Source organism: Fusarium venenatum (assembly GCF_020744135.1).
Source record: "Fusarium venenatum strain MPI-CAGE-CH-0201 chromosome Unknown EDB82scaffold_4, whole genome shotgun sequence".
Classification (NCBI taxonomy): domain Eukaryota; kingdom Fungi; phylum Ascomycota; class Sordariomycetes; order Hypocreales; family Nectriaceae; genus Fusarium; species Fusarium venenatum.
In genome coordinates this window covers 830492-857132 of record NW_027072132.1, presented here as the reverse complement: position 1 = coordinate 857132, position 26641 = coordinate 830492, and the positions used below count along the sequence as shown (strand labels likewise).

Here is a 26641-nt window from a genome sequence, read left to right as displayed (position 1 = left end):
ATGACGTGTTATAACTTTAACATCCAATTCTGAGTGCAGCAGTAAAGGTCTCGAGATCCTCTATAGATCGGATACAGTATGAACACAGTAAAACGACATGTGACGAATGAGGGGAACTTTATTACTACTACCAAAAATTACCCCTCCACACTAAACTAAACTTGTCAAAGAATCAGAACAAGAAACTTGCAAAACCTCACCCAAACCATCATCTCAACCGTCGCGTTACGATAAGGTTACGAAAAATCAGCAGATTTCGTAAGCGACCAGAGCAAAGAACTTTTGTTTTGCATTCTCCTGCCAAGTAACATCACGCTTTGCTAAGTCAGATCTAACGGCTCTCTCGGCTTTGACAGTAAAATGGCTCTCGAAACAGTGACTCTCGAACACCTACCAGCATCGCACAAGGTCTACGTTGCCCTATTCCGTGATGTAAAGAATGCGGCCTTTCTGCACCAGCAGCTTCTTACCCGGAACTCCGAGTTTGAGTACGCCTTTATTGATGCCTCAGTGGTGAGTTTCGCTCAGACACAATCGGGACACCCGATTTAGACTCTGGCAATTCTGATGACTGGTGGTGTCTCTCTATTGAACAGGTTGTTTCGAGGCTTCAATTGTTGTCTTCTGTCTTTAAAGCTACGTCGACGGCTGTGAATGGCGCTTTGAGGACGCCCAACGTTCACTCCGAGATTGTGTGCAATATGAGCTCCTCTAATAACGTAATAACCCTTGCTACATTACTTTTACCAGACTGACTGGTGTCCAGATTGCTGATGCCTACCGTCGTTATGGCATCTCCCCATCAACCAAGGACCTTGTCGTTGTCAAGGTCACATTCCCTGGAGAGAGTGCTGAGCCTTTGAGTCAGGACCAAATCTGGGATCATCTCAAGACCAATGTCGAGGGAGAGGCTGTTTCAATCACCGATGAGCAAATATCCACCGCTACTGATGTACCAAAAGTACGCAAGTACTACAAGTTGAACGGACTCAAGTGGCTGGATGATATCCAGGATGAAAAGGTCAAACAGAAGGAGATGGAGTCGCTTGTCATAGGCGCCATGGCTTTACGGGGTGTTTGAGTCACAAAAAACAGTTCAAATGCTTCACAAAAGTCAATCAGATAATTGTTGTAAGTCATTTCTTCATCTATGATCTATCTCTGGTATTGAGATGCTGGACGCCCCGGACTCCTAATCGCTACCCATGATGCAAAACAAAAGAAACCCCAAAAGACATGAATGATATAAAGCTCTTTTCTCTTTCCCGTTCCCATTTTTCTTTATTTTATTTTTTGTTCATTCTTTAAGCAAGGCCAACGACGCTCTTGCATCGTCGGACAAGCTCGAACCAAAGAGCATCTCGGCTGCCCTTGGTGCGCTGCACGGCATCCTTGTTCTCGTGCGCGCGGCGGAGGAGGTACTTCATGCACTCTCCGGTAGTTCCCCAGACGAGGTACTTGTAGGCAGGAAGGTTCATGGTCTTGTCCAGCTGGTTGGCCTCGACGAGTTCGCAACTAACCTCGTCAGCCATGCCCTGAAGCTGAGCAAAAGCAATGTCGGACTTGGCGCGGCCGGCCTCCATAATGGCACGGCTCTTGCGGACGGACTCGGCGTTGTGAGAGGCAACGACCAGGCTGGCAACGGGGTAGACACCGGAGCCCTTGACGTCAGCGTTCCACTCGCGGGTGAGGACACTGGCAGACAGAGAGTCGAAGCAGACGTCGGTGTCCTCCTTGGTGTCGTGGAAGAGCTCGCGGGGGTCGGAGTTAAGGTAGGCACCACGGACAAGCTTGACACCAAGAGCGAAACCCTCTTCCTGAGCAAGCTTGAGGTGGGCGGAGAGAACCTCGGGACACTTCTTCTTGTAGGCTTGGTAAGTACCAAAGACGACAGCCTCACCGAGACCCTTGTTGTACTTGCGGATGAACTCGAGGGTCCAATCATCGATACCGTCCTGGAGCATATCCTGCTCGGCGTCGAAAAGAAGACGGACACCTCGCTCGTGGGCAAGCTGGCAGATAGAGTCGATGGCCTTGTACATGGAGGGGCTAGGAGGCATACGCTCCTTGAGCTGGTGGAGAGCGATGCTGCCGGCACCAGTGAACTTGAGGGCGACAAAGTCACCGGGCTCAGCAAGTCGGACAGTCTCGAGGGTGCCTCGAGCCCAAGGGAGAATCTCGTTCTGGATAGCCTCTTCGGTCTCGATGGCGGCGTTCTTGAGATCGGCGCCCTCGTCCTTAGTAAGAACAACCTCCTTGGCATAGTTGAGAATAACACCATTGAAACCAATGTTCTTGAGTCCGTCGATGGTCTTTTTAATCTCGGGTGACTTTTCGCCAGCGCAGAATTGAGCGTAGAAAGTCTTCTTGAGGAAGAATCGGAGAAGGGGGTTCTTGTCGGGGTTGAGGATGGGGTTGGAGGTGTTGGCCAGGATTCCCATGACGTGCAGAGAAGGAGGCAGGAGGAGAGGCGAGGAGGAGACGGTCATGGTGGCCAGAGATCGCAGGATCATGATCAGAGGCAGGACGGAGAGAGGAGCCTTGCTGGGGGCTGAAGGAAGAGGGTCGCGGATCTGGCGCTGCTCGACGATGGTGTTGGTTCGTCGCTCAGAAGAGTGGATGTGACGGCGGGCAGCGAGGCATGGTCGGAGAGTGTTGGTGGTGATGGCGGAAGATGCTGTCGCCCAGCGAAGGGGCTGGGCAGTCCCTCGCCGAAGGGCCGAGCTCATTATATGAGATGTGGTGGTGGTTTTTGGAAAGGTGGTCCTAGGTGGTGATGAAGAGGTGAGACTGGATCAGTATGGAGGGATCCAGGCAAGTGTATATTTTACAGGAGACGTAAAGTGGTCGGTGCGGTGATGGAAGATAAGTTAATTCTATCTGGGTTGAGTGGTAAAGAGCAACGGGTGGAAGAGAGCTTAATATATTTGTATCTGTCTGGCAGTGACACTAAACTGTCGGTTGACTGCGGTGCCTGGATCTGTCTAGCACTGACCTAAACTCCCCAGGGGCGTGTGATGGAGGTGGCGCTATCGTGAGCTTCCCCATTCCAAAACCTAGACAATCTTTTTTTTCGCCATTGCTAGTCATGATTGATGGTCATGTTTACGCTACGCATTAAATGAACCCCCTTGTTTCTTCTCCGCAAAGGCCGAGCGAGCCCGGACCCGTGACATCAAAACCAGGGCAGTAAAGACAAGGCGAAAGAGAGAAAGGCCCCAGATTACCGGGACAGACAAGATCCTTGACGATGGCGACGGAGCTTATCAGCCGTCACGTGGCCGTTTTTGCTGGTCTACCGCTCAAACTAAAAATGAAGCTAGTCTTGCATCACCATAGAAAAATGAGAACCGAATGTAGCCGTTGAGGGGCGTGGGGGAGTGTCATAGATGGCGATCGACACCATGATTGGTTGCGACCAACTCAGCACAAAAATTAGGGAAGCTGGGGAAGAGAAGGTCAGTGAATGTTTCTTTTGATGCCGCAACAGGCCGCGATCCCAGCAAATTACGTGTTATGTAATTGGTGAACAACAGCACAGGGCATTGTGGGGAAACCTTGGAGATGCATCACAAGCATTCTCTTGACTGTTTTGAGACGGACATTTGGGGGTCACAGATGGTTTGTGCTTTTAAGATGAGACAATGAAAAAGGGTCTTGTGACTTTTGTTATGACGATTTGACCCAGGGTTGGTCAATTCAAGTCACCATTACGCAAGGAACAACAACAACGTTGATGCTGTCAGTCAACGTCAACGTGTCTATCGTTGCAATCGGTAGATAAGCCTGATATGCCGAGATGGACGTGACGAATGGGGCTCTGCTACCATATCATAACCCGTCTATCTCTGCATGCAGCGAGTGGCTTGGAACAGTCTACTTCCAATCAATCCGTAAGAAAAATGTTCCATCTCGCTAGAAGCTTTTCTGCTTATCGATCATGGTCTCCATAAAAGACCGAGCAAAGCCGCTCTCCCCTCTCTGGGGCTGGTTCACGGGAGAGGCGTCCACCTAGAGAGTAAAAAAAAACTCGGACTGCCCCGATAACGAAAGGACACTAATTAATTTTTATTCCTGGTGATCTCTGAGCCTAACCCATCCCCTGTTTGGTCAATGCGGATATGAAGCATTTATTGTTTCCAGTCGTGATATTAATATCTACAGCGATTGTACAAGATAGTATGTCTCACAATGCTGGATGAGCATCATCAGTAACACCCTTTGATCCTCGACGTCGTAGAAACTCGACATATCCGATCGGTCTGCCTCGGGCTAAGCCAACGAGGTCTTGAATCCCACCATACGCGAGACCAAACATGAGCCCGTATCGCGCGGTCCGGGCGGCGGTTGTTAATGACAGGCGATCTAGATTGCACACGCCGATGTTCGGCGCTTGTTAGCCCATTGATCTCTCATTCGGGGTTCCACTTGTCGACTTGATCTTGGATGCATGCTTGCAATATCTACCCGTCGCTTTCCATCTCGGCTGCGTGCCATGCCTAGTGTGGGAATTCCCCGTATGGGGTTTTTGCGCAATTACCATCCTCTTAGTCAATTTATGCAGCCGAGGTATGACTGTAGAAACGAATGACAACTGAGATAAAGGGAAAAACGTAACTTACACCAAAGAGAAAACGCGCCAGCTACTGTAAGCGTGGCTATCGTGGTGGAAAACATGTCGCTGGCCCCGCGATAACGATCAACCGTGCTCTCAAGAGACAAGGCCATGAAGCTCCAGAACCCCGTCTTGAACCCCATGCGAAAGCCCTCACGGATTCCGCCCTGCATGGCGTGGTAGTTCTTGCTCTTGTGGTAAAAGTACCACCCTGTCGTCGTGTCGGGCATCTTGTGGGCGTGCTCGGCCCGGAACCGCAACTGCGCCATCTGACCACCCTGCGTCGCACCGAGCGAGAATCCCACGAGCGCTGACGAGATTGTGCCCAGCATCAGCCGCGTGGGTGTCGCGACAGATAGGCGGGGGAAGACGTCCTGTGGGAAAGCCAAGTCAAGGTCGGATGGTGGTGAGGGTATCGCGGTGGTGCCAGATGGTGTGAAACCGGGCCGGGATGACGGGGGAGCAGCAGCCATGATGTCTTTGATGTAGTGCAATTGACTGTCTTTTTTCTCACTCGTAAAAGACCAAAATTAACGTGAGGCTCTGCGGTGCCTAGCCTTGTTTCTGCACAGCTGATTCTCAGTTGTGGATCTTTGTCTGCTCGGCGGTGATTGCGGAGAACGACAAGGCCCGGAGTTTACAATCCCGGCGGTGTTGGCGGTTTTTTCTTTTTTCTTGGTGTTGTTTGCGAGGAGAGAAAGGTTGCCTTCGCTTGCGCTTGTTGTCGGTAATTGAGCCAAGCAGTAAAGAGGGGCTGAGTCTGGACTGGACTGACAACCAGCAAAGGCCCGATGACTTTTTTTTCTCTTGTCGTGATAGATTTAAGTAGGTAATATGAATTGAATTGATGGATGCTTCTACGAACTGATGGTCTTGTCATGATGGACAGTGCGTTTGTGCATTAGTACGGTTTTATGCACGGCTTTTATTCTTGAGCAAACACTGAAAGTCTACTTCAGGGTAGTGGTGAGTTTGAGGAATGAACCCTTCTAGAAAACATGCTATCGAGCTTGTCTTTGGATTGGGTCTTACTGTCAGCCTGGTACCTGACTATCAGATGTCATCGAGTCATCCCATCCTTGACAAAGGTGACGTATCAATAGTGTGGTCGCTATCAACGATGCTGCACCCTGTTGTTCGGATCCAGTGTTGATGCCCGGTCTGTAACAACCAAGATATTTACCTGGTTCGTTACGATAACGTAAATCCGAACACTACCAGGCTTGGCTTGGTTGCGGATCCGATAAGAAGTCTTTCATGCTTTTGCATATGCTAATGAAGCCTGCTCATATAATTGACGGAGACTCAATTGCTCACCCAAAGAATCACTCTACGCGCGGGCACGTGATGTCGTGTCTGGCAAAGCCGCGATTAGCCCCACCAAATTGAATTCCAGCTTGCCCCTCGTGAATCGAACAAGAGAAGACGACTCTTTGCTCTGACGTCTTTCCCAAACCGTACACCTCCAAAGATCGACAAGATGGTAAGATCCCAACCGCCCTGTTGACCGCCACTAACAAACCTTCAGACTGATCTCGATGACGCACACATTTCTGTGCGCTTCAAGCATGGCATCCATACCATCTACCTCTTTATCGACGCCCTCGCACCCTTCTCCAACGTCACCGCCGAACTTACCAGCGTCATAAGTGAGCGATACCCCCAGGGTCTTACCACGTCCATCTCACCTCCCAAGAACACTCATGTCGACGAGAACTCGATTATTGTGTACGGCGCATTGAAGATTCCGAATGATCTCTCGTCGGGATGGGTGAAGCTCAAGACGGGGGACGGAGAGAGCACGCCTACAAAATTGGGATTGAAGAATAATAGCTTGCTTGTGTTTGCTGTGGCGAAGCATGAGAAGGACGATCCCGAGTTTGAGGTGGAGTGGCCGCAAGAGGACGAAGAGATTTATGAGGAATGAGGAGGTGAAGTTTATATCTGCCATCATGGACTGATCACGTCTGGTGGTTTCTGTTGCATGTTGGTGCTTACCTACAACTTTACATGGCTATGCCTTGACGAACTCGCCACGAGGGAACACGTCAAAACAGAACCGTCGAAGTACGAACAAACGAAATGCTCTTCAAAAATCTCGATACAATGCGAGTCAAAGTAGATACCCAATTGAACACTTTACAGACAAGCAAGGATGCAGTGTAGATCTCGAATCAGGGTAGCATCAATCGACGGAGGGATCACGGCATTGCAATTAACAACACAACGCTCAACGTCCAATGTCTTCTGTAATTAATTTAAAAAGCGATAATAAACAAGACTTGGCAAGACAATAACTGCCAATTTTGAAACCAATGATACCTCCTTCAAACGATGCTGCCCCTACTCCCTAAAAAGGGGTCTCTGCATGACTAAGCCATTTTTGTCTTCACGTGTCGTTACACATTCCAGGGGTATCACCACCATCTTTCTTTTTACCAACTATTGCGCTGCTCTCGTCAACACTCCCGTTGGCCAATTTCTGTACAAAATAGACCCCAAGTGGTTCGCGCATGAGGTCGGCTACATGAACGTCGTGGCTTTTCTCCGCCATGGCCTGCGCCTTTTGGTGCCGCTCTCGGTAGCTTTCACTCTCTACCTCTACCTCTTCCCCGTCATCCAAGGATGCGCATTCCCTGTCGAGTCGCGCGATAGCCACGAGGCTTACTCTCTTACAAAAAAGCTTCACTGGCCTTCGACGCCTACCGCCGACGATAATGCGAAGCTTGCGCCTTTTCGACTGCTTGCGCTGGGCGATCCCCAGTTAGAAGGCGATACATCGATTATTACAAACTACTTGGGCACGTTCCCACATATCAAGTCTGCCTACAAAAAGGTGACTTTTCAGACGAGTCATTGGTGTTTCCGTGAGCGAGTTAGACAGATTATTCATGACATTGTTGATGTTTTCATGGAGGATCTTCCTTACTGGCTCATGTCGCAGCGCAAACGGTTCGATCTATGGGGTAATGACTTTTACCTGGCGCATATTTACCGTCAAGTAAACTGGTGGACCAACCCTACCCATGTTTCAGTACTCGGCGACCTCGTCGGTAGTCAATGGATCGACGACAACGAGTTTGAGAAGCGAGGCCGACGGTTCTGGAACCGTGTGTTTAAAGGAACCGAGAGGCTTTCGGACGAGTTGGCGAAATACCCAAGTAAAAATTACACAGTATCTGGAGTTTTGGATGGTAGTGATGAACAAAAGGCTTGGAAGAAGAGAATGCTCAACGTGGCAGGAAACCATGATATTGGATACGCTGGAGACTTGACAGAGGAGCGATTGGAGCGCTTTGAACGAGTTTTTGGAAAGACCAACTATGAGCTTCGTTTTGAGCTGCCCATTACGGATCCTGAGACGAGAGCTACTCTGTACTCTGACGAGAACCCCGATTCTACGAAAGTGATTCCTCAGCTGCGCATCATTGGTGTCAACGATATGAACCTCGATACACCGGCCAAGTCTCTTCCTCTTCAGGATGCCACGTACGGCTTCATCAACGATGTCATCGGGACTTCAGGTGCAGTGCAGTACAGGGGAGAGTTTACACTGATTCTCACGCACATTCCCATGTACAAGCCCGAGGGTATTTGTGTTGATGCACCGCTCTTTGACTTTCACACTGCTGCCGACGGTGGAGGTCTCAAGGAGCAGAACCAGCTCAGTGTTGATGCCACCAGGGGTTTCTTGGAGGGTATGTGGGGTATGAGCGCAAAGAGCAATGCCCCAGGCAAAGGCTATGGTCGTCCTGGTCTGATGCTCAACGGGCATGACCACGCAGGTTGCGACACGTACCACTACATCAACCAAACAGACGGAACAGATCCTTCGCAGCGGTCATGGCAAGTCGCTAGCTGGTCCGACGCCAAGGCTCAGCAGATCCCAGGAAGTGAAGGTATTCCAGGCCGACGCGAGATCACGGTACGCAGCATGATGGGCGACTTTGGTGGAAATGCGGGTTTGTTGAGTCTATGGTTCGACCAAGAAACTTGGGAGTGGAAATTCGAGTACGCCACGTGTCCGCTTGGAAACCAAGTCTTTTGGTGGTTCACACATATCTGGGATGTGTGCGTGGTGATATGGGTGGCTCTGTACGCTGTGCTTTCGAATCTTGAGAGTCGTGGTTTTGACGTTGATGGGTGCGCTAAGAGGATGTGGGACTATGTGCTTCGGAGACGAGAGAAGAGAACTGTTACAAAGAAGTAAATGGGATAGATAGAGATGTTTTTTCTGAATAGATGATAAGCGTTTTGTTTCGTTTCGCTTGGGATTGCCGTCGGTGAATTATGTTGTTGGACATGGCCGAGACATTTTGATGTAGAGGCCAATCGCATCTTGGATTGTGTTAAGTAGGCGTTGCGAATAATGTTTCGCTAGAATAGATGTCTTGGTTATCGGTTCTGGTGTTCGATTTGAGAAGTCGATGAGGTGGCATTGTTGATCTGTGACGGTAACGGTGTTGTACAAAAATTAGGACCGCGAGGCGAGGTTGTACGGACATTTGCCTGGGGCTGGAGGAGAGATGATGTGCTGGTTTGATCTGCGTTAAACGAGATGAAGCATCCTGCCTGAAGCCCGATGTGGGATGATCCCAATCGTGCTCCCGGGTTTGGGCTCCAGTGTCGCCTTATGACTTCAATCGCTCTTGATGGCGCTGCTTATCGTGGACACAACACCACCATTTCGACTTTGTTCATCTTGGGACCGGTCGGTGTCAGCTGAAAAAGCACATTTTGAAGAAATAAAAATGAAAAGCATGATGTCAAAGATTGCGTGTGTTTCTCAAGACTTGTGAATAGTGGTGATACAGCTCCGTCGGTGTTGCCTGGAGGGTGACCACATAAACCCAGAGCCGGACCACTGGGTTCCATGATTGAGGACCTGTACTAGTTGTATGGGAAACAGGATAACTGTCGCCCGAGATTTATTGATACCTGACAGGAAAACACCTATTCTCATCATGCTGTCTTCACAGGGCATCGCAGTACTCCTCCTCTGTACTGTCGGCCAGGCCATCCCACGACATGACATGAGGAACCCACTAGATGAGGTCCAGAGGGAACTCGCAATCCAACCAAGACACTTTGAACCTGTCAGTGATAATGTCGGAATACCGATCACATCATCAACAAACTACAGAACAATGCCTCCTGGCACTTACACCGAGAGCATTTCGTCAGGCCTAGTCAGGATCATCGTGGTCAACCCCACGCCCACGACAACGAATGTGATTTGTCCGGTAGATTGTGACTGCTCGGGAATAAAAGACAAGCAAAGTCCCGAGTAAGTTGACTTTTGTTTGTTAGAGACACATCATGGGGCGGGCTGATGTTTGTTATAGATACTTTCAGTGCTTGACCAGCTCTCGCTGTAGACCGTGTAGACAGCCTGCAATCACTTCTTCAGCAAAACCAACAGTTACATGTCCTCCTGGTTGCGATTGTACAAAATTCAAGGATAAACAGAGTGAAGAGTATGTTTTGCCACAATCTTTTGGAGATGGATGACTTATACGTGTTTAGGTACGCTCAGTGTTTGGTCAACCCCAACTGCCGAAGCTGTCGTGTTGGAGAACCGTCAAGCTCGATCTAACAAACTTCACACATGCGCAGGTATTTAATTGGGAGACTTATTTGGTTGATGAAATGTGTGTGTGGTATTGTGTTTAGGCCGTTATTGAGAGCTACAAAAAGAACCTGGTAGAGACCCAGTAGCTATGGAATTCGGGGGGTAGTGACGATAAAAAGGCAATAAAAATCATGCATTCTTTATTATGCGCAAGCGCTTTGACGAGGGGGAAATGCAGTGCTGGGTAGGTGATTGATTAACAGCAGCAGTCGAGGCATTCAAGACAACACTCGCAGGTCTCTCCGCAGACCCAACAACAGCAGAGTGTGGCGATACATGTGTAGAAGCAGCCGTGGCTCTTTTCTTCTTGAGGTGGTGGCGCTTGCTGGTACTGCATCTGGTATTTGTTAGTGATGTTGACACTGGTGTTGTCAGGTAAACTTACAGGCTGTGGGGGAGGGTAGCCCTGGCCAGGAGGAGGGTAGCCTTGAGGGGGATATCCACCCTGCTGAGGGTAGTAACTAATTATCGTCAGTCGAATATTCCTTTGATTGAAAGACTGTAGCTTACCCTTGGTTGGGATCGTATGGTGCAGACATTTTGGTAGGTGTGTAAATGTTGGGGTCAAGTTTGGGGGGAGAGAAAAAGACGGGAAGTACAAGTTAGATATAATGAAATAATCCTTAGAAAAGGCAGGGGTAGGGGGCTCAGACAGTGAATGGTACCTGTAAAAAAAAAAAAAGAGAGGAAAAGACTTTTTGATGATCTGTACTTGTAATGTCTCTTTTCTTGGCGGCTCCTTGACTGTTACCTTGGCGTAATAACGCGGAAACCCCGTGAGCAGACGCCGAGTTAACCGTAGTCTTGGCACTTACAGTGACTGTCAGGCAATGTTTAAGTGAAGCTGAAGAGCTTAATCCCGTTAGTTCAGGTTGATTCACTACTAGACAGGGTATCCCGTTTTACGAGTCGGCAAATAGTAGTTGTCTAAAAGCATAATTAATCTTTTGGCATTAATACTCCGTACTCATACCGTAATTAATGCCTTTCAAAGGGTCTTGACATAACTCCACCAGTGAATTATTGCAGGGATTAACTGAGAGGCTGTGTCTTGGCAATTGCGCGTCCTTTGTAGGCTGTGTACCTACTCCTGCATAAAGGGTCTGGCTTGGCATTTGTTACCGCCTAACTACTGAGTAAGTCTGTGACTGATGTTTACATATACAGACCGAGTCTCTTCTTCTTGGCTTATACACGTGTCGTGTCTCTCTTGATCTCCAAGCGCCTACTAAAGACAGCGCGACTGCGGCCCAGCTTTCGTCTTTCACTGCCACTATTTAATTGCGATGAGCTTCTCACCGTCGTACTCGCCCGTCGAAACCCTGCTCAAAAAAAAAAAATACGCGCGTAGTTACCGCCGCAGATCAACGTGAACGAATGAGCCACCCAATACGCGTGACGACTTGTACAATTATTTCTTATTCTTTGATCCAAAGATATCTTATCGATTCAACGTGTCGCTTCCTTTTTGATCAGCCAATATCACTGGAGAGACTCCGAGACCGCGGATACAGTACCCATGGCAACGGGTTTCACAACTAGGATCCGAACTGCCATATCATCTTTGGCCTCTACCGATGAGAGCGAATTCTTGTTATTTCCGAAATGCAGATAATATCCGAGATTGATTGAGATATTCGACTGTTTGACCATTCCGACGCGACAAGATGACCTCTTTCGACGTCCATCAAACGCTTCAACATGATAACTACGGTGAACATGCTTACGGCAAGACGATGTAGCATGACAAATTAGACTCTGACAACAATACCTCCTTCGGTCTAGCATCGTGTGCTCACCGACAGCATTTGCGGCTGCTGTCGAGGTTGTGAATCCCTGGGGCGACCATCTATCTAAAGATTCTCTATCACTTTAGACGAATAACCTGATATCGACGATGCATTGGAATACACCGTTCAATGCCCATTGAATTTAGAGTTACATTAGATAAAGTATAAACGCCACATATGGGTTTGAATCCAAGGCGAGGTTTCACATTCGTCTCGTCGAACTAATCATGACATGATATACTTCAACTAATGTTGACAGAGAAAGCAATTGACTTTTCTTAAATTTGCCCAAGAAACCCAATTACTCCACGTCTGAGACCCGATGCCGTCAACTGACTATTGAGTAAAGGGTTAGTGGTTGTAACAGTCAACATGAATTGCTTTGCAGGATTATTCTTCAGAAAATTGATGTTTGATGAGCCTTGAATTTGAATTTAACATTATATAAATTCTGCTTCTGCATAGAAAGGTAACTTTCCTGAGTACAAGATTCTAGCCTCCATATATCTGACAGCCCAGCAATAGCGTGGCCTGTATAAAGTATTGTTATATCAGCATGCAGTTCAAGTTGAAATATAATTTCAAATCTGCTTCTTGGAAATGGATCGGTTCAACTTTGCCCTCTGAGCCAACATATGTCCAAAAAGGATATAGAAAGCAGGAACATAAATAGCCAATCCAAACCACAACAAATACTGATACATTGGGTTTCGTGCTTGGGAAGGTACAATAACCTCGTAAACAAGCTTCATCTCTGAAAGAATACCAATAGGGTAAAGCACGATAAACATGTTGTATCTAAACATCTGTTAGTCTCGATCTTTTGTTTAGTATTTGTTTGCATACCTCAACCATGTCAAAGAAGCTGGCACAGATCCCGTTCCCGTCTGAAGCGTGAAATACAAATATCGCACCGCATCAGCTGCATTCCACGCCATGAGCATAAAACTATACGCATCCTCTCTAAAACCAACTTCGGGGTAGTTTCTCGTAATGGCCCAGATAATGGTGTTGCGTCCCGCGACTTGAAGCGCTGTTGTAGCTGGTGCTGCACGAACAAGACCAGCCACCGCGTGAAGAACTTCCATAACTGTAAAAGTCTCTGTCCATCGCGCTGTGACGTTGAGTTCATCCCAGACAGCACCGTTGCCTTGTTGTGTCCATAAGTACGTTGTTCGGATGAGAAGAGCGATTCGAACAAGGGCGAAGATGATGTTGTAGATGAAGAGATAACCTGAAGCCTTTTGAGGCTTGGTTGTGGCTGCCATGTTTGCTGGTTGTTGTTGTGAGGGTATCGTGTAAGATTAAAGATTTGACAGCTTCATCAATTCAAAATTTTGAGTTGTAGTGACTACGCTAGATTAACTAGAGCTAATTTGGTATTGCCGAGGATGGTCGCTGTACAACTTCCCAAGAGAGATGTTGCGCCGCCACTTGGATGGAGATAATAACGGGGCGAGTTCGACTTCAAATGTAAAGATGATTGGATGATAATACGAACGATATTCTAAGAGGTAGATAATTAACTGTCTAATACTAAGCTTTTGGTACAGAAATATATTGAATGATATTACAGATGGCTTCTCTCTGACAAAGTAGATCGAAGAACCATGGCAGCACGTGTTCCCTCTTCAATAGCGCCATCGATGAAACTACGCCATCCAAGAGCCCAGTCAGAGCATGCAAATATGATGTTTCCTTGACTGGCTCTCATGTCACCAAGATGATCAGTCAAAAGACCAGGTCGTGAGAAGAACCATGCGCCCTTTGCAAATTCGTCTTTGGACCAGTTATGGAAGACCTAAACACTGTTAGCCCTGCCCTTCCCTTCAGTGTCATGTTCAACTTACCAAACGCTCGATCTTCATCGGAGTAAAACCTTGGAAAGCATCCAATGTAGTTTGAATGTTTTCCTCAGGGTGGAAATGATTGTTCTGTCCGCCAAAAGCAACAATGTGTGTATTTCCCGCTGGCGTAGTACCATCACCAAAACCATACGCCAATTTGTTATGAGGATAGCTGATGCTCGTCATAGATCGTAGATCCTTATCCGAGACTTCAGCGTGGACTTTGATACACTGGTTGACATGTCCAATATCAGCAGCTGCCTTTTTGCCTTGTGCCAAAGGCGGATCAAACGTAACATCGTTGAGAACGTTGAGAGGAATTGCACTAATCATCTTGTGTGCTCGGAACGTCTGCCCACTTCGAGATGTAACTTCAACACCAGCGGGACTGTTCTTAATAGAAGCGACAGGCGTGTTGAAAGAGTACGTCAAGTTTCCAGTTGCAAGGGCTTCTCTGAAGAAATTAATGGCAAAGCTTGATTGACCACCTTTGAACTTGTACTTGACGAGATACTCTATACAGCCTTGGTAAGAGTATCCGCTCATAGCCCACCAGTGTAGGAATTCGTAGAAACTAGTTGTTTCGAGCGTTCCGCCACTGCAGAGAAGAACGAACGCTTCTAAACAGATGCGTTCGTTGTATGTTAGGTCGTTCTTTATCTCGGCGATGCGATCTGCGATGGACATGCGGTCGTACTTTTCTGCTACTGCGTCGAGTCTGCTTATGTGAGGGAAGACGATGGCTTCGCGCCCGTCTTGACCGTCTACGTTGACGAGTTTTTGAAGACCGCTTTGCATTAGTTGGTCCTAGACTCTCGTTAACTTAAACACAGTCATATGCTGGCACTGGTGACTGACCTCTTCCTCATGAGTAAACTTTTGAGTTCCTTCAGGTGTGACGAGAAGATATTTGTTGATTCCTCGAGAGAAATCATATGAGAGTTCAAGTTCACTCTGCATATTGTATCTTTGGATTTCTCGCCAGACGTGAGCTTGACCCCAGAATACCCATGTTCCGCCCATTTCGTATGGGTAGCCTTCTATGTTTGATGACCAGGAACGGCCACCGATGCGATCTCGGGCTTCAATGAGTAACACTTTGAGGCCTGTACTGAGTTAGTAGTCACTCTATTAATCTGGATGATGAGACGTACCTGCAATGGCTGCATCTCGAGCTGCAGTCAAACCGCAGTATCCTGCTCCAACAACAATTACATCGTATTTTGTGTTGTTGTCTTTGAGATTCGTAGGAGGACTTATGGCGCCGATGCATGGAACGCCGGACTTGAGACCTTGGGACTCTGTCCATGAGTAGCCGTCCTTTGACGACATTCTGTGTACGATCGATAGTGAGAATTGGAAAGAGAGTAACGCAAACAGACTCAAACTGTCGACAGCAATGAAGAGCTATTAATCAAGCCAGAGTCGATGTGAAGAAAGAGTACTCATTGAATCTAGCAAGGACGGCAACTCATTTTATCCTCGGTCCGGGTTCCATATCTTGCCTCCCCATTTCCATCGAGCAATCCCATCATATCTCCAATCAAATGACTATCCGAAAATGAAATTACCCAGAAGGGGAATTTTACGAGAAATCAAGCTATCGTCAACCTCAGCCTCAAATGAAGATCTTTGATAACAGATATCACCCCCTCGATCTTACCGCAATAGGAAATTTCGCGAGAGAAAACAGACCATGTAGCATCTAGATTGCTTCCCCCGCAATCCACTAGCAAGGAATAACGAGCCTCTTGTTATCGTGTTCTTCTTTCGCCACTTGAGTTTTGGTGTTGAAGACGCTAGATCTCGGTACCCAATCAGCGTCATCTCAATTTCTCCAAATATTTCCGTTTGCGGTATATTTAGCGGATACTTTCTGAAAACCTGGGGTAGAGTTGGACTTATCAAGATAGAGTCTTGTTATTGTATCGGTATCTCGGCAGTTTGAGATAGATATGTCATTGGAAGAGTGATGTGTGAAGTTGACGATTGTCGTGCTGAAATCTTGGCTTATCGCTGTGCGACGCTTGTACACAGACTAAACACCTCCTCTCCCGTGTGACCTGAACTTTAGAACGAGACTATATGAATCAACCCCTTTCTCCTCAGAAATTTGCGTTTCAGTGCAGTACAGATATCGAAAATCGAACAAGATGACTTCCCATACGCAAGAAGGCGTGCTGCAGCAGCGCCTTTCAACGCTGACCATGGTTGCCATGGCGTTTGCAATTCTCAAGTTAGTTATTTCTTTGGATAGCAGTGGCACTGACTAACCCCGCAGTACCTGGATTGCTCTCGCTGGTGTTATGGCGTATATTCTTCCTTCTGGTGGTGCTGTTTCGTTCATTTATGGATTCTTGGTTTGTGTCTTTTGCAATCTGGCTCTTGCTGCTAGTTTGGGAGAACTTGCAGCTTTGTGGCCTACTGCTGGTAAGCAAACCTACCTGATATTCTAAATGAGAATGGATCTGACTGACAATGGAATAGGTGGGCAGTATCATTTCATGTACGCTTTGTGTACGCCTCGATGGAAACGATCTATGGTATGCCCCCTCTTTCGTATTTTTGTTTGATACTGACAAACAACAGAGTTTCTTTGTTGGATGGACTAATATCGCCGGTTGGTTAACTGTCGTAACCACCCAGGCCTTTTTTGCTGGTATGTTCCTCTCTTATAGTTGTTGTTCATGCTAACCTCCACAGCCCAGTTGATATCCGCCGCCGCAGTCGTCGCCTCGAACAACGCCTACGAAGCCACAGCCTGGAAGACATATCTCTTCTTCGTCGCCATCCTCACCTTCGGAACGGTCGGTAATATCTGGGGAAACAGAATCTTAGGTCGTTGGAACGACTGTGCTTGTGAGTGCTGCCTTTGATACAAACGGACTTATCTAACATGTGATGTAGTGTATTGGTCTATCCTGTCTGTCGTCATCATCAGTATCATTCTTCTATCCATGTCTGAAAAGACAGATGCCAAACAAGTCTTTACAAACTTCAACAACGAGACTGGTTGGTCTAATGGTGTTGCTTGGATTCTTGGCTTGTTGCAATCTGCCCTTTCACTTATCGGGTTTGATGTTGTATTGCATCTTACAGAGGAGATGCCTAATCCTTCGAGAGATGCACCAAGAGCTATGGTACTAGCTGTTGTCATTGGCGGTGTCACGTAAGTCTTTCACTTTACCTGTTGGCTCTAACAGTCACTGACCGTTTAGTGGATTTGTCTTTATCCTAGTCATCCTATTCTGCCTCACCGACCCAGCAACAGTCCTCGCAAGTTCTACTGGCATGCCCATAGTAGAAATGTTCCTTCAAAGTACCAAATCCCGCGCTGCCGCAACAATCCTCGCTTTGATGCTAAGCGTCTGCTTCATTAACGGCACCTCAGCAAGCATAACCAGTGCCAGTCGTCTGTTGTACTCCATGGCTCGTGACAAGGGTATTGTCTGCCACAGATTCTTTGCTCACATCCAACCCAAACTCGACGTTCCGGTCCGCACAATCATGCTTTGCTATATCTTTAATCTACTCTTTGGCCTTTTGTACTTGGGTCCTACCGTGGCCTTCAGTGCGTACATCGCGTCTTGTACCATCTTCCTTAACGTTTCGTATGCTTGTCCTATTATTGCGTTGCTTGTCAGGGGTAGAAGACTGCTTGCGGACTACCAGACAAACAAAACACCAGCAAAGATGGGTTTGAGAGTTGGCGCCGTTGTCAATGGTATTGCTGCTGCGTTTGTTATCGTCACTTCTATCGTAAGTTCAACATACATGCTTGGATTGTTATGATGCTAATCGGTTAGTTCTTTTGCTTCCCTGCTGGAATCCCAGTGTCTGCCAATACCATGAGTAAGTATTGTTCCTGTTAGTGACAAAGACAGTGACTGATATGGGACAGACTATGTTTCACCGGTAGTAGGTGGCTTTTACTTGTTGCTTGCAGTGTACTGGTTTACTGGCGGAAAGGACTTCCAAGGGCCGGTAAGTTTACTTTTCCGATTATACTGCTTGCCGTTAATCAGGGCCTGACATCACTTTAGAATTTCGATGCTATAATAGGCCAACCTTTTCAGGAGACGGGTTCAGACGTTATGGAAACGGTGCCAGGGAAGTTTGAAACCTCGACAAAGGTCTAAATTGGACTAGGTATTGCGAAGATGTGTCATTTTGCTGTATTTCGATGTAGTGTCGATCCATATATGTTATTTTTGTTCCAGTGCCTCGCCACGACTGGCTAGATTGGAGATTATTTCCTCATACTTCACGACAGACCTAGTTATTTTCATTCAATCACTTGGCATACACAAAAATGATTTCTTTTGTTTATTATAAGGTGTAGGTAATATCATAATGAACATAGTAAAAGATAAAGGGCACCAGTGCCAAAGGTTGCCAGTAAGTATAACAAATAGTTCCTAAGCCTATGCAACGTGAAAGTCTGTTGTAACGTGGATCCGTCCGCTGTACTTGTGATCAGACTTGTGATCCGAACTATTATCATCTGCGACAATCGTGGTTTGGTTCTTGCCACTTCCCCGAACTATACACTCTTGACTTCCAGTAGTGCTTCCATTTCCATCAGGTAGTCTCTCCATCCGGGACATCTTGTGTGTATTGCCAGGATGCGAGAAACCCAGATGGCTAGATTTTTGATTCGAGCTATCGTTCGTGCTGAAGTTGCGACCGGTAAAGAGGGGTTTGATCGATGACACGTTTGTGACGATGATTCCGACAACCTGTTGACTTGTTAGCTCGATTCGAATTGTAATGGATATTAACATACTGTCTCACGGATGGACCAACTAAGTCCAAGATCCAGTCGCTCTGGCATGCTCAGACAGATAATACAACGGAGAAGGGTGCAAATAATAATAAAGATTCCACCGCAGAATATTAAGCCAAAGACCAGCTTCTTCCTTAGGTTGACTTGTAGCTTCCATAGCAAAGGAATAGGCAGGGCCATTATGATAATATCGGTCGCAACGTTGGTCGTAACAAGGGCGTAGTACTTGGCTCGGTTTTGGGAACAGTCGGCTGTAGCAAATAATTAGACATGACTCTGCTTGTAGTGATAGTATCGCATACCTGATGGAACAGGATAAACCTGCCAGAGTTGATAGGTAGGCCAGCAATGACCTGAAACAACACCAATGGTGATTAGATAGCAAATAGCAACGAAGATCGAGGCTCGTTTAACGAGACGCTCCTCGGGAAGTGACTTGCTAAAGTAGAGATATGGTAAGTTCTTGCGCCGTGAATGCGCCAATGGAAAAGACTTACGTGACTCTGTATAAAAGTGAAAGCATCATGGCTTTGAGAGTCCATACCATAGTTACATAGACATACCACGCCGCAAACAACCATTTACTTCCCGTCTCGAAGCTCTTGACTTGTTCAGGCGTGAATTTCGATGCGACTTCGTTCGTTAGGCCGGTGATACTGCCTAATTGTGTTATGATTTGGCACATGGAGACTTCAAACTAAATGCGCGTCAGTCCACGTTTGTCAATTGACCCGAGACTTTGTATCATACAGTCCATAGAATAATGGCAGGAATAGTGAACCAATCATCCAGCGCCCAGGTCCTAAACTTTGTAAATTTGATCCTTTGTAGTCGAGCGAAAAGTCGGAGAAAGAGGACGATTATACCGATGGCATACTCGATCCACATCTCAATGATGACAGGCTTGAGATTTATCTCTGCCATGGCGCCGGTATACTCGTATTGATTCGGTGTTGGGTGTATAAGAGGCTCAATACTAAGTAAGGCTTGGTGAAAAAACTGTCGCGTGTGATATTGAGCTAACAACAACCGAGGGAGTCATCGTTAATAATAAATACTCTTAGAATTTTCCAGATACCGGGATTTGATGTTTTACTTTACTTTAGGGGCTCTTCTGAAGATGTTGGCGTGCAACCCAATGTCTCCAAGATTATCTAATGACTTCCGGTTATCAAATATCCGGATGGAGTTTTCGAGCCATACCCTTACGTAGCCGCACTTGAACCCTTGGAACCTTCAAACCTTATTGCCATAGTACCTGAGTCAGCCCCATGCTACCCCTTTCTGCATGAAAAAAGCAACAGGCGATGTATATCGTCTGTAGGTCACTGCATATCGTCTTCCTGTCAGCTTGATATCTGGAGAGCCTCATTTTATGAAACATGAGAGAAGATTGTACTTGAGGACAGGCCCGCTACGGCAACTGATACATTAGGCTTCTCTAGTAAATTCTTCAATTAAGTACCGTTGGATGGGTACTTGAACTAGCGTCGCTGCGGAACAAGGGGATCGAATCCGAGAATGAACGGACCCGGCCACTACTGGTGATCTGCAAAAGCCACATACAAATCGGTAACTACTACTTTATATTTTAGTTGCAATTTCACATCCCCTATTTCTTTTCTTTTCTTTAGTGAGACACTCTAGTCCTATCTATATCCAGTAAGAACTCCGTATGAAGCGAGATACTAACGAACCAGAGATCTGTAAGGCTTAGACCTTGTCGACTAACATGGCACTACTGAAATCAGTTCAGCCTTCAAGAGTCCAGGTGTAGATTAAAGGTCTTTAGCTCCGTAATCAGCCAGACTTAAGAGCACGCGATATGTGGCCTCGACGGTTGCACCGTGGCCCGAGCTGAATCTGTACACTGGCAATCAGTAAATCATTTCCAGGGGTTAAAGCCGCGTTAGATTGGCTTGCTGGTGACATTCCACGAAATTGAATGTGTAAATCACTTCTAGATATCATCTAGACTGGATGATGGATAGAAGGAAGGCTATCGTCGATGTCTAAGCGTCTGGAAAATCATCAGCTGCTATGCACGATGTTACCTTGTCGATACTACAGCACACGGCATAGCAGAACACTGCAAATCGGATGTTAGCCTCCGACCAAGCGAATATTCCATTCAACTTGATCTACCAGATTTCAAAGGAGAGAAAGGATCATTTTCCCACTATCGATTTGCAGGTTCAGCATAGAGTGTCAGCATTCCAGATATCAAGCCAAGGAAAGTCATTAACTAAGCGACAACAGCGTGTTTGAGAGGTATATGGGAATTTTCCGGAGGCTCGAACAAATCGCCAGTAAGGTCTTTTCTATCAGTCATCAAGTCTAGACGATCGGCAGAAGCGATCAACATGGCAAGGCTGATGGCCTGCCTTAGCCTTGATTGTCGTGTCGGCCAATTTCCTGGAAATGTACGGTATCTTTCCCCGTCTCGGGTTTAGGTGTTTCCAGGACTTAGCCTACCTTAGCGGGAGGACAAGACGGGTTGCTAGCTTTATATGGTAAGTTTAAGGCTTGTACAAGAAACCGGGCTTGTGATGCTGCTGTTGGTTCGGCTAATGTATTTTTGTACTAGGTAACAACGTCCCATTTTCTATTGCATAACACGGCATTTCCTTACAAGGTTGTCAGGTAAAGATCGCCAAGTGAACACGAATACTACCTACTTACATGTATCATTATCGCCTAGGACCTATCGTAAGGCAATAGACTAAAGATAGCCTTAGGTTGTTACGATGTTGCGATACACGTGACTCTTGGTCCCCGTGGGACTGGTATCAGAGCATTGACCTTAGTATCTTCAGGCTCGCCACTTTCTTGATGTAACCCAATTTTGCTCCCTGCTAGCCTTCCGGTAGTTGTTACTCTGTTTCAAATTAATATGGGTACTGAAAAGACAACCTTGGACGCTCATAACAACATGACGTTTCCTTTGGACACCGCGTGCTTCGAGCAGCGTTGTAGCGGGCCTCAGGGTATCAGAAAAATTAACCGCTGGAAGCATAAGAGACGAAATTAGTAGGTTAATTTACACCGCTTAGACTATAGTTCATAGGCTACTCATTTTTATACCCTAAGACTTAGGAGGCTATTTTTTCTGTTACATAGTAGGTGGGGACACTTGTTTCGTAAGTCATCGGTATTGGCATCATGGCCGTTCTGTTACTTCCATATTGAAACTTGATATTGACCAATATATACCCCAACGACATCCGGATCATGGCCCTTGATGTTAGTATAGATGCAGACCTTGGAATTTGCTGGTCAGGTAGGTGGTCGGCTTAGCAAGTCGTGTAGTGTAAAGCCGCCGTCGTACTGGTTGGGTAAACCCACTATTTACGGTCTTCATCGAATTGTCAAAGTTGGGGTGGTTGAGTGTGATATCGGCAAGTCGGTTCCGGTGCGCACGAGCCGAAAAGAGTCATCTGGGTACCTGGAAAAGTTGGCGGCTTTGGGTGCAGGTGTCACTGGCGCGGGCGTTTCTTCTTGAGCTCATCGTAGTGCTTCAGGATCCAGAAGTTGTGATCGACCGGCGGCGCTGAGGGTCTAATAATAGTATAATGACCACTGAATAGATCCCTCATGGCACAATTGCCCAGCCAGAGTGCTAGAGCAGGAACGGGCCCGAATCTTCGTGGCTTTTCGACCCAACTACAAGTCTGCTTTAGGTGGTTGAACTTGAGTTGAATCACCTGTTTCGCAACCGTGAGACTTCTCAAACCCGTTCAAGCCGTCCGTAAAAGTAATTCCTCGGAGTACCCAGAGAAGCATCGTCCAATTCTTGTATTGGCGAAGGCTCCTGTGTGTCGTCGGCTTCCACTAACTTCATCTGTCAGCGAGAAGGACGCACTGCAGTGGAATCGAGAACCATGTTTCCTGGAGGGGATCACAGTACTCGACACGAACACCCAGGGACGACAGTAACTCAAAATTCTCGTACGGCCCAACTGCTGGGCACAGAACCCAAGGGATGTCGTGGGATTTCCCATCGTGCATGATTTCAAAGAAAAGCTTCCATTCTCTTGGGCAGTCTAAGAGCCTCTCGCGTTTCTTTTCCAATAGAGAGGATAGAAAATAGCTCGAGTCTCGTCTGTTCTGCGGATCTGCAAGGTCGTTGATTGCTGTTCTCGTTGAAGTGTACCAGCTGCTTATAGATAGCCACGCCCGACTGGCAAAGCTGATTTGAAGTTGAAAGCTTTGATGTCGGCATTGTGAAGCTAAAGGGGCTGACTCTGTTGCATTCAGCAGGCGAGAACAGCGGCCAGCCAGAGTCCAACAGTGCTTTGACAGAAATCCTTCTGAGCATCACCGCCCTAAGCCTCAGGTGTGCATCCCAAAATCCTCCTCGATATCCTCGTCAACGGACATCATGTTGCTAGAATAGTAAATGAGAAGCAGAAGCACTGTCTGTTCTGCAAGATAGAAAAGATCAGGCATCGAGTCTGGGTGCGATCGAATAAGACAATCGGCACGATGTGGCGGCAGCTTTCGGAGGTGCGCCGAGTGTTGTAATGCGTACTCTTGTTTCACAAGTCATCCGCGTTGGTATCATGGTCGTTTTGCCGTCCCCAAAGTGAGGTTTGAGATTGACCGGCGTATACGCCAATGACGCTTGGATCTAAGCCTTTGATGTCTGTATAAACGTAACCTTGAAATTGCCGGTCGGATAGGAGGCTATGATGGGTGGCAGGCTAAGCAGATCGCGCAGGGTGAACTTGCTCTCTAACATCAGGTGCCGGGCTGGTTGGGTAAAGCAACTAATGATAGTCTCGACTTTTCCGTAAAAGTCGGAACCATGGGATTGAAGTGGCCCTACGTTCTTCTGAACGTTTCTCCACAGGTGCCGGACTTACGTTGCCAGGCAGGATCCTGGTAGAACGGGAGCCGATTGACGGTCGGGAGCTGGTCGTTGAACTTGCCTTGTAGTGATCTGCAGGGGATGCCCTTGATGATTCGATTCGTAGGCTTTAATACTGCATGATTTGATCAGTCTGTATCATTCAAGGGCTTTGCAAACACATACCGCTATAGGTTGGTTAATGGCAGTTGAAATTTGCAATTCACGGACGTCCGTCTGGACTTTCACCGACGACAAGTCGTTTTTTACCAGGGTACAAGTGCAACTGGCCATGGGTCTCGATCGTCCTCGGGGTCGAGGCCGCGGCGCAGGAGGGGCTCGGAGAGGAGGCAGAGGAGCGGTTCGCCAAGCGTTATGTACTACGTTGGAGCCGTCATGCTTTCCCGAAGTGAAGCCAACCTCCCGAATGGCATACTTAGTCTTTTGACCAAGTGAAGGACAATGAACACCGAACCGGATCAGCACACCGCCGCTCAGCGAGTCGAGCGTGGAAAACGGGAGCGAGTTCTCGAGGAGATGCGAAAGACAGCCGCGCAGCTTGGCATTAACCACCAGGACTATGAAGCCGTCCCTGAGGGACGAATTGTGACAGTCTGAAGTACGTCGAGACTAGCTGAGTTACAACAGTCGGCCACCAGGACAAAGGACTCAGACACCTACAACGACTTTATCCACTGACAACTTTGAGATCTATGGTCGTTAGACGCCTTAAGACTTATTTGCTTATTGACAGTAGTGGGACGGATCGATCTCCGCTCTAGCAAGGAGAATGAGGAGGACCAGGATCACACACCTTCCAGCATGAGATCAAAGTCATGGTCTTGCCGGAGGAAGAAATAAATAAAAAGCCTAAGAGTCTGGCCTAAAAAGGTATAACTCGCTTGTCAATTTTAGGTCTTATGTTTTAAATGCCTACCAAAACTGCGTGCCACCGTGAGTCCTTTGCATTCTCTCAATCTAAATGGCCTGTTTCTTGACCTTATCATCCCGTGCATCACCCTCAGCCTTGCGCTTGGAAGGCCCGGTTCCATCATCACTACCACACTCCTCATCTTCAGTGACGACGCCATCATCGTCCTCTATGTCGCTATCAAAAACAAACTCCTCACTGAGCGCCTGTTCGTCAGCTCGTCTGCTGACTCCCCTTTGCCCTGTCTCATGGCGGTCCCGCACCACCGGATCCGCCTCGACGGCCTCCCTAACCGTTTCCAGTGTCGCCTCAAAACGTCCGTAGTCCGCATCAAGTTGGGATCCTTGATTGCCTTGATTGCCTCCTTAAACTGGTCGATGCTGCCGTGAAGAATCGGCTCATCTGGATTGAGAACCTTGTAGTTTCGGTAGTAGAATGCGGTCAAGACACCCTTCCTGTGCTCGCCAAAGTTGAGTCTTGGCTTATGTTCTGGGTGCAGTTCACCAATACGATTCGAGGAACCGATCCTCTCAAGGTCGGGAAGCGCTGACTTGGCTGGATTGAAGTAGAGCTTGCGGGCGTGTGCGCGACCAATTGACTCGACGTCATCCCTAAGCTGTCCCTCATCATGTTGAGTTTCCTCAACCACGATTGTAGACGACTGCATGTTGATTGCAGGGCAGTGCATGCTGCCATCAGGAAGTTGCTGTCGCGTTCTCATCGTTCGATGGACTTGCATCTCCTTGTAGATTTGCCGCACAATAAGATGTCCAGCAGTTGTCCCCCAGTCAAGTGTCCCCCCAGCGTGCTTGAAAATGGTTGGATTAGCAATCCATAATCTGCACTTGCGATCAGAGGCTTCGTAAATGTCCCTGAGTGGTTCCCAGTCCGGGTAATTGGTTAAGAAGTCGGGGTGGAAGATACCCGGTGTCCTATCCTTGTCGAAATGATTCATCTCTTCGTAGGGATCGTACGTCTCAACATACAATCCCGGCGACTAGCCGAGAGAGCGCGTGCTAATGTCGATCTAGATACCGTAGGCATTACACATCAGTGACAATGGTGAGACCAAGTCCCTCAAGGAGCTTAAGATGGGTGTCCCGGTGACCCAGAGTAGCTTCTTCCAGGTCATGAGTCGCAGCATGTGGTTGTACACTTCATTGGGGCTCTTGGCGATATGGGCACACAAAGTTGACAAGGACGCCATCAGGATAACCGAACTTTTCGTGTTCCTTTGCCAACTTGCCAGCTTTGATATTGGAAATTGCAGGGATCTGGTGTGAGACGAAGCTGTAATCGTTGTTTGTGTCGAACCATTCTGGCCAGTCCAAGTCAGGGTGCTGGTTTGCAGCAGAGAGCACGCGGTCGCGTTTGGAATTATAGCTCAGAGTTGCAACTCGGTCGATATCGTCTTCAAGAGGCTGATGAATGGACGTATCAGGGAGATGGCGGTCGAACGGTTGAACAAGTCGAATGAAGCGCTTAAGCCGATGAAATGGTGTCGTCAAGATTGCAAGCGAGCGCAGAATGCAGGCATTCAAACGATACAGTTTGAGTGGTGCGGTTCGTTCGGAGTGATGAAGCCAGAGTCAGCTGCGAGGAAGGGGCTGAGTTGGATGAGGAAGAATGAAAAGAAGAGTTGAGGAGGAGGATATCGAGGAATTTATAGCTGAGCTGGGCTGGACCATACGCTTCCATATGATCGAGCTAGGAGTCTCTGATTCACTGCTCACTCCAAAACTGTGTAGATCTTAAATTTATCAATTCAGAAGTTGAAGTTATCGTCAAATCGCGAATTGTAGTGTTTGTGGTTTATTGTGGTGGTGTTTCTTGTCGTGGCGCTAGCAGGGTTTGTACGGGCCACCGTTGCATCCACATTTCAGACTTGCGGAACTAGCGTGCATGGGTGTGAAGCACCAGATAGACACGACTACCTGATAGTCTAGACGTCACGGAAAACATTGCCTGGGACACAGAGGATGAAGAAGAGGCGTCTGATATTGACAATGTTACCTAGGAGCAAGAATATGCTCTTAGGCAGGTTGAGACAGGGCGAGATATGTGTGGTAGCAGTGGCATCAGGGCATGGATACAACTTGTTTGTTGAAAGCATAGAAAAGAAATGAATGTGCCTGTTTATGCTATTTTAGAGGAAACTCTTAGGTTTTTTATTGTAATACTCTATCCTAAA

At 47.4% G+C, this 26641-nt stretch overlaps 12 protein-coding genes across 12 annotated transcripts; 5 read left to right on the top strand and 7 right to left on the bottom strand.

Annotated features, from left to right (window-relative positions):
* The first annotated feature begins 63 nt into the window (after positions 1–63).
* Positions 64–1098, top strand: EDB82DRAFT_288928 (protein CGI121). Its single transcript, XM_025737024.2, has 4 exons — positions 64–258; positions 357–513; positions 597–719; positions 767–1098. The coding sequence occupies exons 2-4, from the start codon at positions 361–363 to the stop codon at positions 1079–1081; spliced, it is 591 nt and encodes a 196-aa protein (XP_025591926.1). The 5' UTR covers positions 64–258; positions 357–360; the 3' UTR covers positions 1082–1098.
* On the bottom strand, positions 1047–2921 carry EDB82DRAFT_511521 (FAD-linked oxidoreductase-like protein). Its single transcript, XM_025737023.2, has one exon. The coding sequence runs from the start codon at positions 2727–2729 to the stop codon at positions 1305–1307; it is 1425 nt and encodes a 474-aa protein (XP_025591925.1). The 5' UTR covers positions 2730–2921; the 3' UTR covers positions 1047–1304.
* A 1265-nt stretch (positions 2922–4186) lies between these two features.
* On the bottom strand, positions 4187–5088 carry EDB82DRAFT_467082 (uncharacterized protein; the record flags this gene model as incomplete). Its single annotated transcript, XM_065607918.1, has 3 exons — positions 4187–4392; positions 4437–4499; positions 4614–5088. 3 exons carry the CDS (start codon positions 5086–5088, stop codon positions 4187–4189), a joined length of 744 nt encoding a protein of 247 aa, XP_065463186.1.
* A 707-nt stretch (positions 5089–5795) lies between these two features.
* On the top strand, positions 5796–7009 carry EDB82DRAFT_288808 (uncharacterized protein). Its single transcript, XM_025737021.2, has 2 exons — positions 5796–6098; positions 6144–7009. Exons 1-2 carry the CDS (start codon positions 6096–6098, stop codon positions 6540–6542), a joined length of 402 nt encoding a protein of 133 aa, XP_025591923.1. The 5' UTR covers positions 5796–6095; the 3' UTR covers positions 6543–7009.
* Positions 7010–7142: 133 nt separating this feature from the next.
* EDB82DRAFT_435088 (uncharacterized protein) lies at positions 7143–8825 on the top strand (the record flags this gene model as incomplete). Its single annotated transcript, XM_025737019.2, has 1 exon — positions 7143–8825. One exon carries the CDS (start codon positions 7143–7145, stop codon positions 8823–8825), a length of 1683 nt encoding a protein of 560 aa, XP_025591922.2.
* Positions 8826–9557: 732 nt separating this feature from the next.
* EDB82DRAFT_511512 (uncharacterized protein) lies at positions 9558–10250 on the top strand. Its single transcript, XM_025737018.2, has one exon. It carries the CDS (start codon positions 9580–9582, stop codon positions 9904–9906), a length of 327 nt encoding a protein of 108 aa, XP_025591921.1. The 5' UTR covers positions 9558–9579; the 3' UTR covers positions 9907–10250.
* EDB82DRAFT_511509 (uncharacterized protein) lies at positions 10251–11170 on the bottom strand. Its single transcript, XM_065608902.1, has 3 exons — positions 10758–11170; positions 10633–10708; positions 10251–10584 (listed from the first exon to the last, which is right to left on the bottom strand). The coding sequence occupies exons 1-3, from the start codon at positions 10784–10786 to the stop codon at positions 10444–10446; spliced, it is 246 nt and encodes an 81-aa protein (XP_065463185.1). The 5' UTR covers positions 10787–11170; the 3' UTR covers positions 10251–10443.
* A 1448-nt stretch (positions 11171–12618) lies between these two features.
* EDB82DRAFT_436275 (tyrosine phosphatase-like protein) lies at positions 12619–13305 on the bottom strand (the record flags this gene model as incomplete). The annotated part of the gene is made up of 2 exons (XM_025737016.1): positions 12619–12835; positions 12884–13305. The coding sequence occupies 2 exons, from the start codon at positions 13303–13305 to the stop codon at positions 12619–12621; spliced, it is 639 nt and encodes a 212-aa protein (XP_025591919.1).
* Positions 13306–13607: 302 nt separating this feature from the next.
* Positions 13608–15216, bottom strand: EDB82DRAFT_561048 (uncharacterized protein; the record flags this gene model as incomplete). Its single annotated transcript, XM_025737015.1, has 4 exons — positions 13608–13838; positions 13888–14691; positions 14743–14990; positions 15039–15216. 4 exons carry the CDS (start codon positions 15214–15216, stop codon positions 13608–13610), a joined length of 1461 nt encoding a protein of 486 aa, XP_025591918.1.
* Positions 15217–16037: 821 nt separating this feature from the next.
* On the top strand, positions 16038–18115 carry EDB82DRAFT_568988 (amino acid/polyamine transporter I; the record flags this gene model as incomplete). Its single annotated transcript, XM_025737014.2, has 10 exons — positions 16038–16120; positions 16166–16314; positions 16372–16427; positions 16474–16543; positions 16588–16743; positions 16792–17053; positions 17103–17643; positions 17691–17736; positions 17786–17868; positions 17928–18115. 10 exons carry the CDS (start codon positions 16038–16040, stop codon positions 18021–18023), a joined length of 1542 nt encoding a protein of 513 aa, XP_025591917.1. The 3' UTR covers positions 18024–18115.
* Positions 18116–18208: 93 nt separating this feature from the next.
* On the bottom strand, positions 18209–19776 carry EDB82DRAFT_451258 (uncharacterized protein). The gene is made up of 5 exons (XM_025737013.2): positions 19421–19776; positions 19168–19367; positions 18973–19109; positions 18671–18921; positions 18209–18623 (listed from the first exon to the last, which is right to left on the bottom strand). The coding sequence occupies exons 1-5, from the start codon at positions 19592–19594 to the stop codon at positions 18309–18311; spliced, it is 1077 nt and encodes a 358-aa protein (XP_025591916.1). The 5' UTR covers positions 19595–19776; the 3' UTR covers positions 18209–18308.
* A 4640-nt stretch (positions 19777–24416) lies between these two features.
* EDB82DRAFT_288747 (uncharacterized protein) lies at positions 24417–25639 on the bottom strand. The gene has a single exon (XM_025737010.2). The coding sequence runs from the start codon at positions 25403–25405 to the stop codon at positions 24620–24622; it is 786 nt and encodes a 261-aa protein (XP_025591913.2). The 5' UTR covers positions 25406–25639; the 3' UTR covers positions 24417–24619.
* Positions 25640–26641: the final 1002 nt, after the last annotated feature.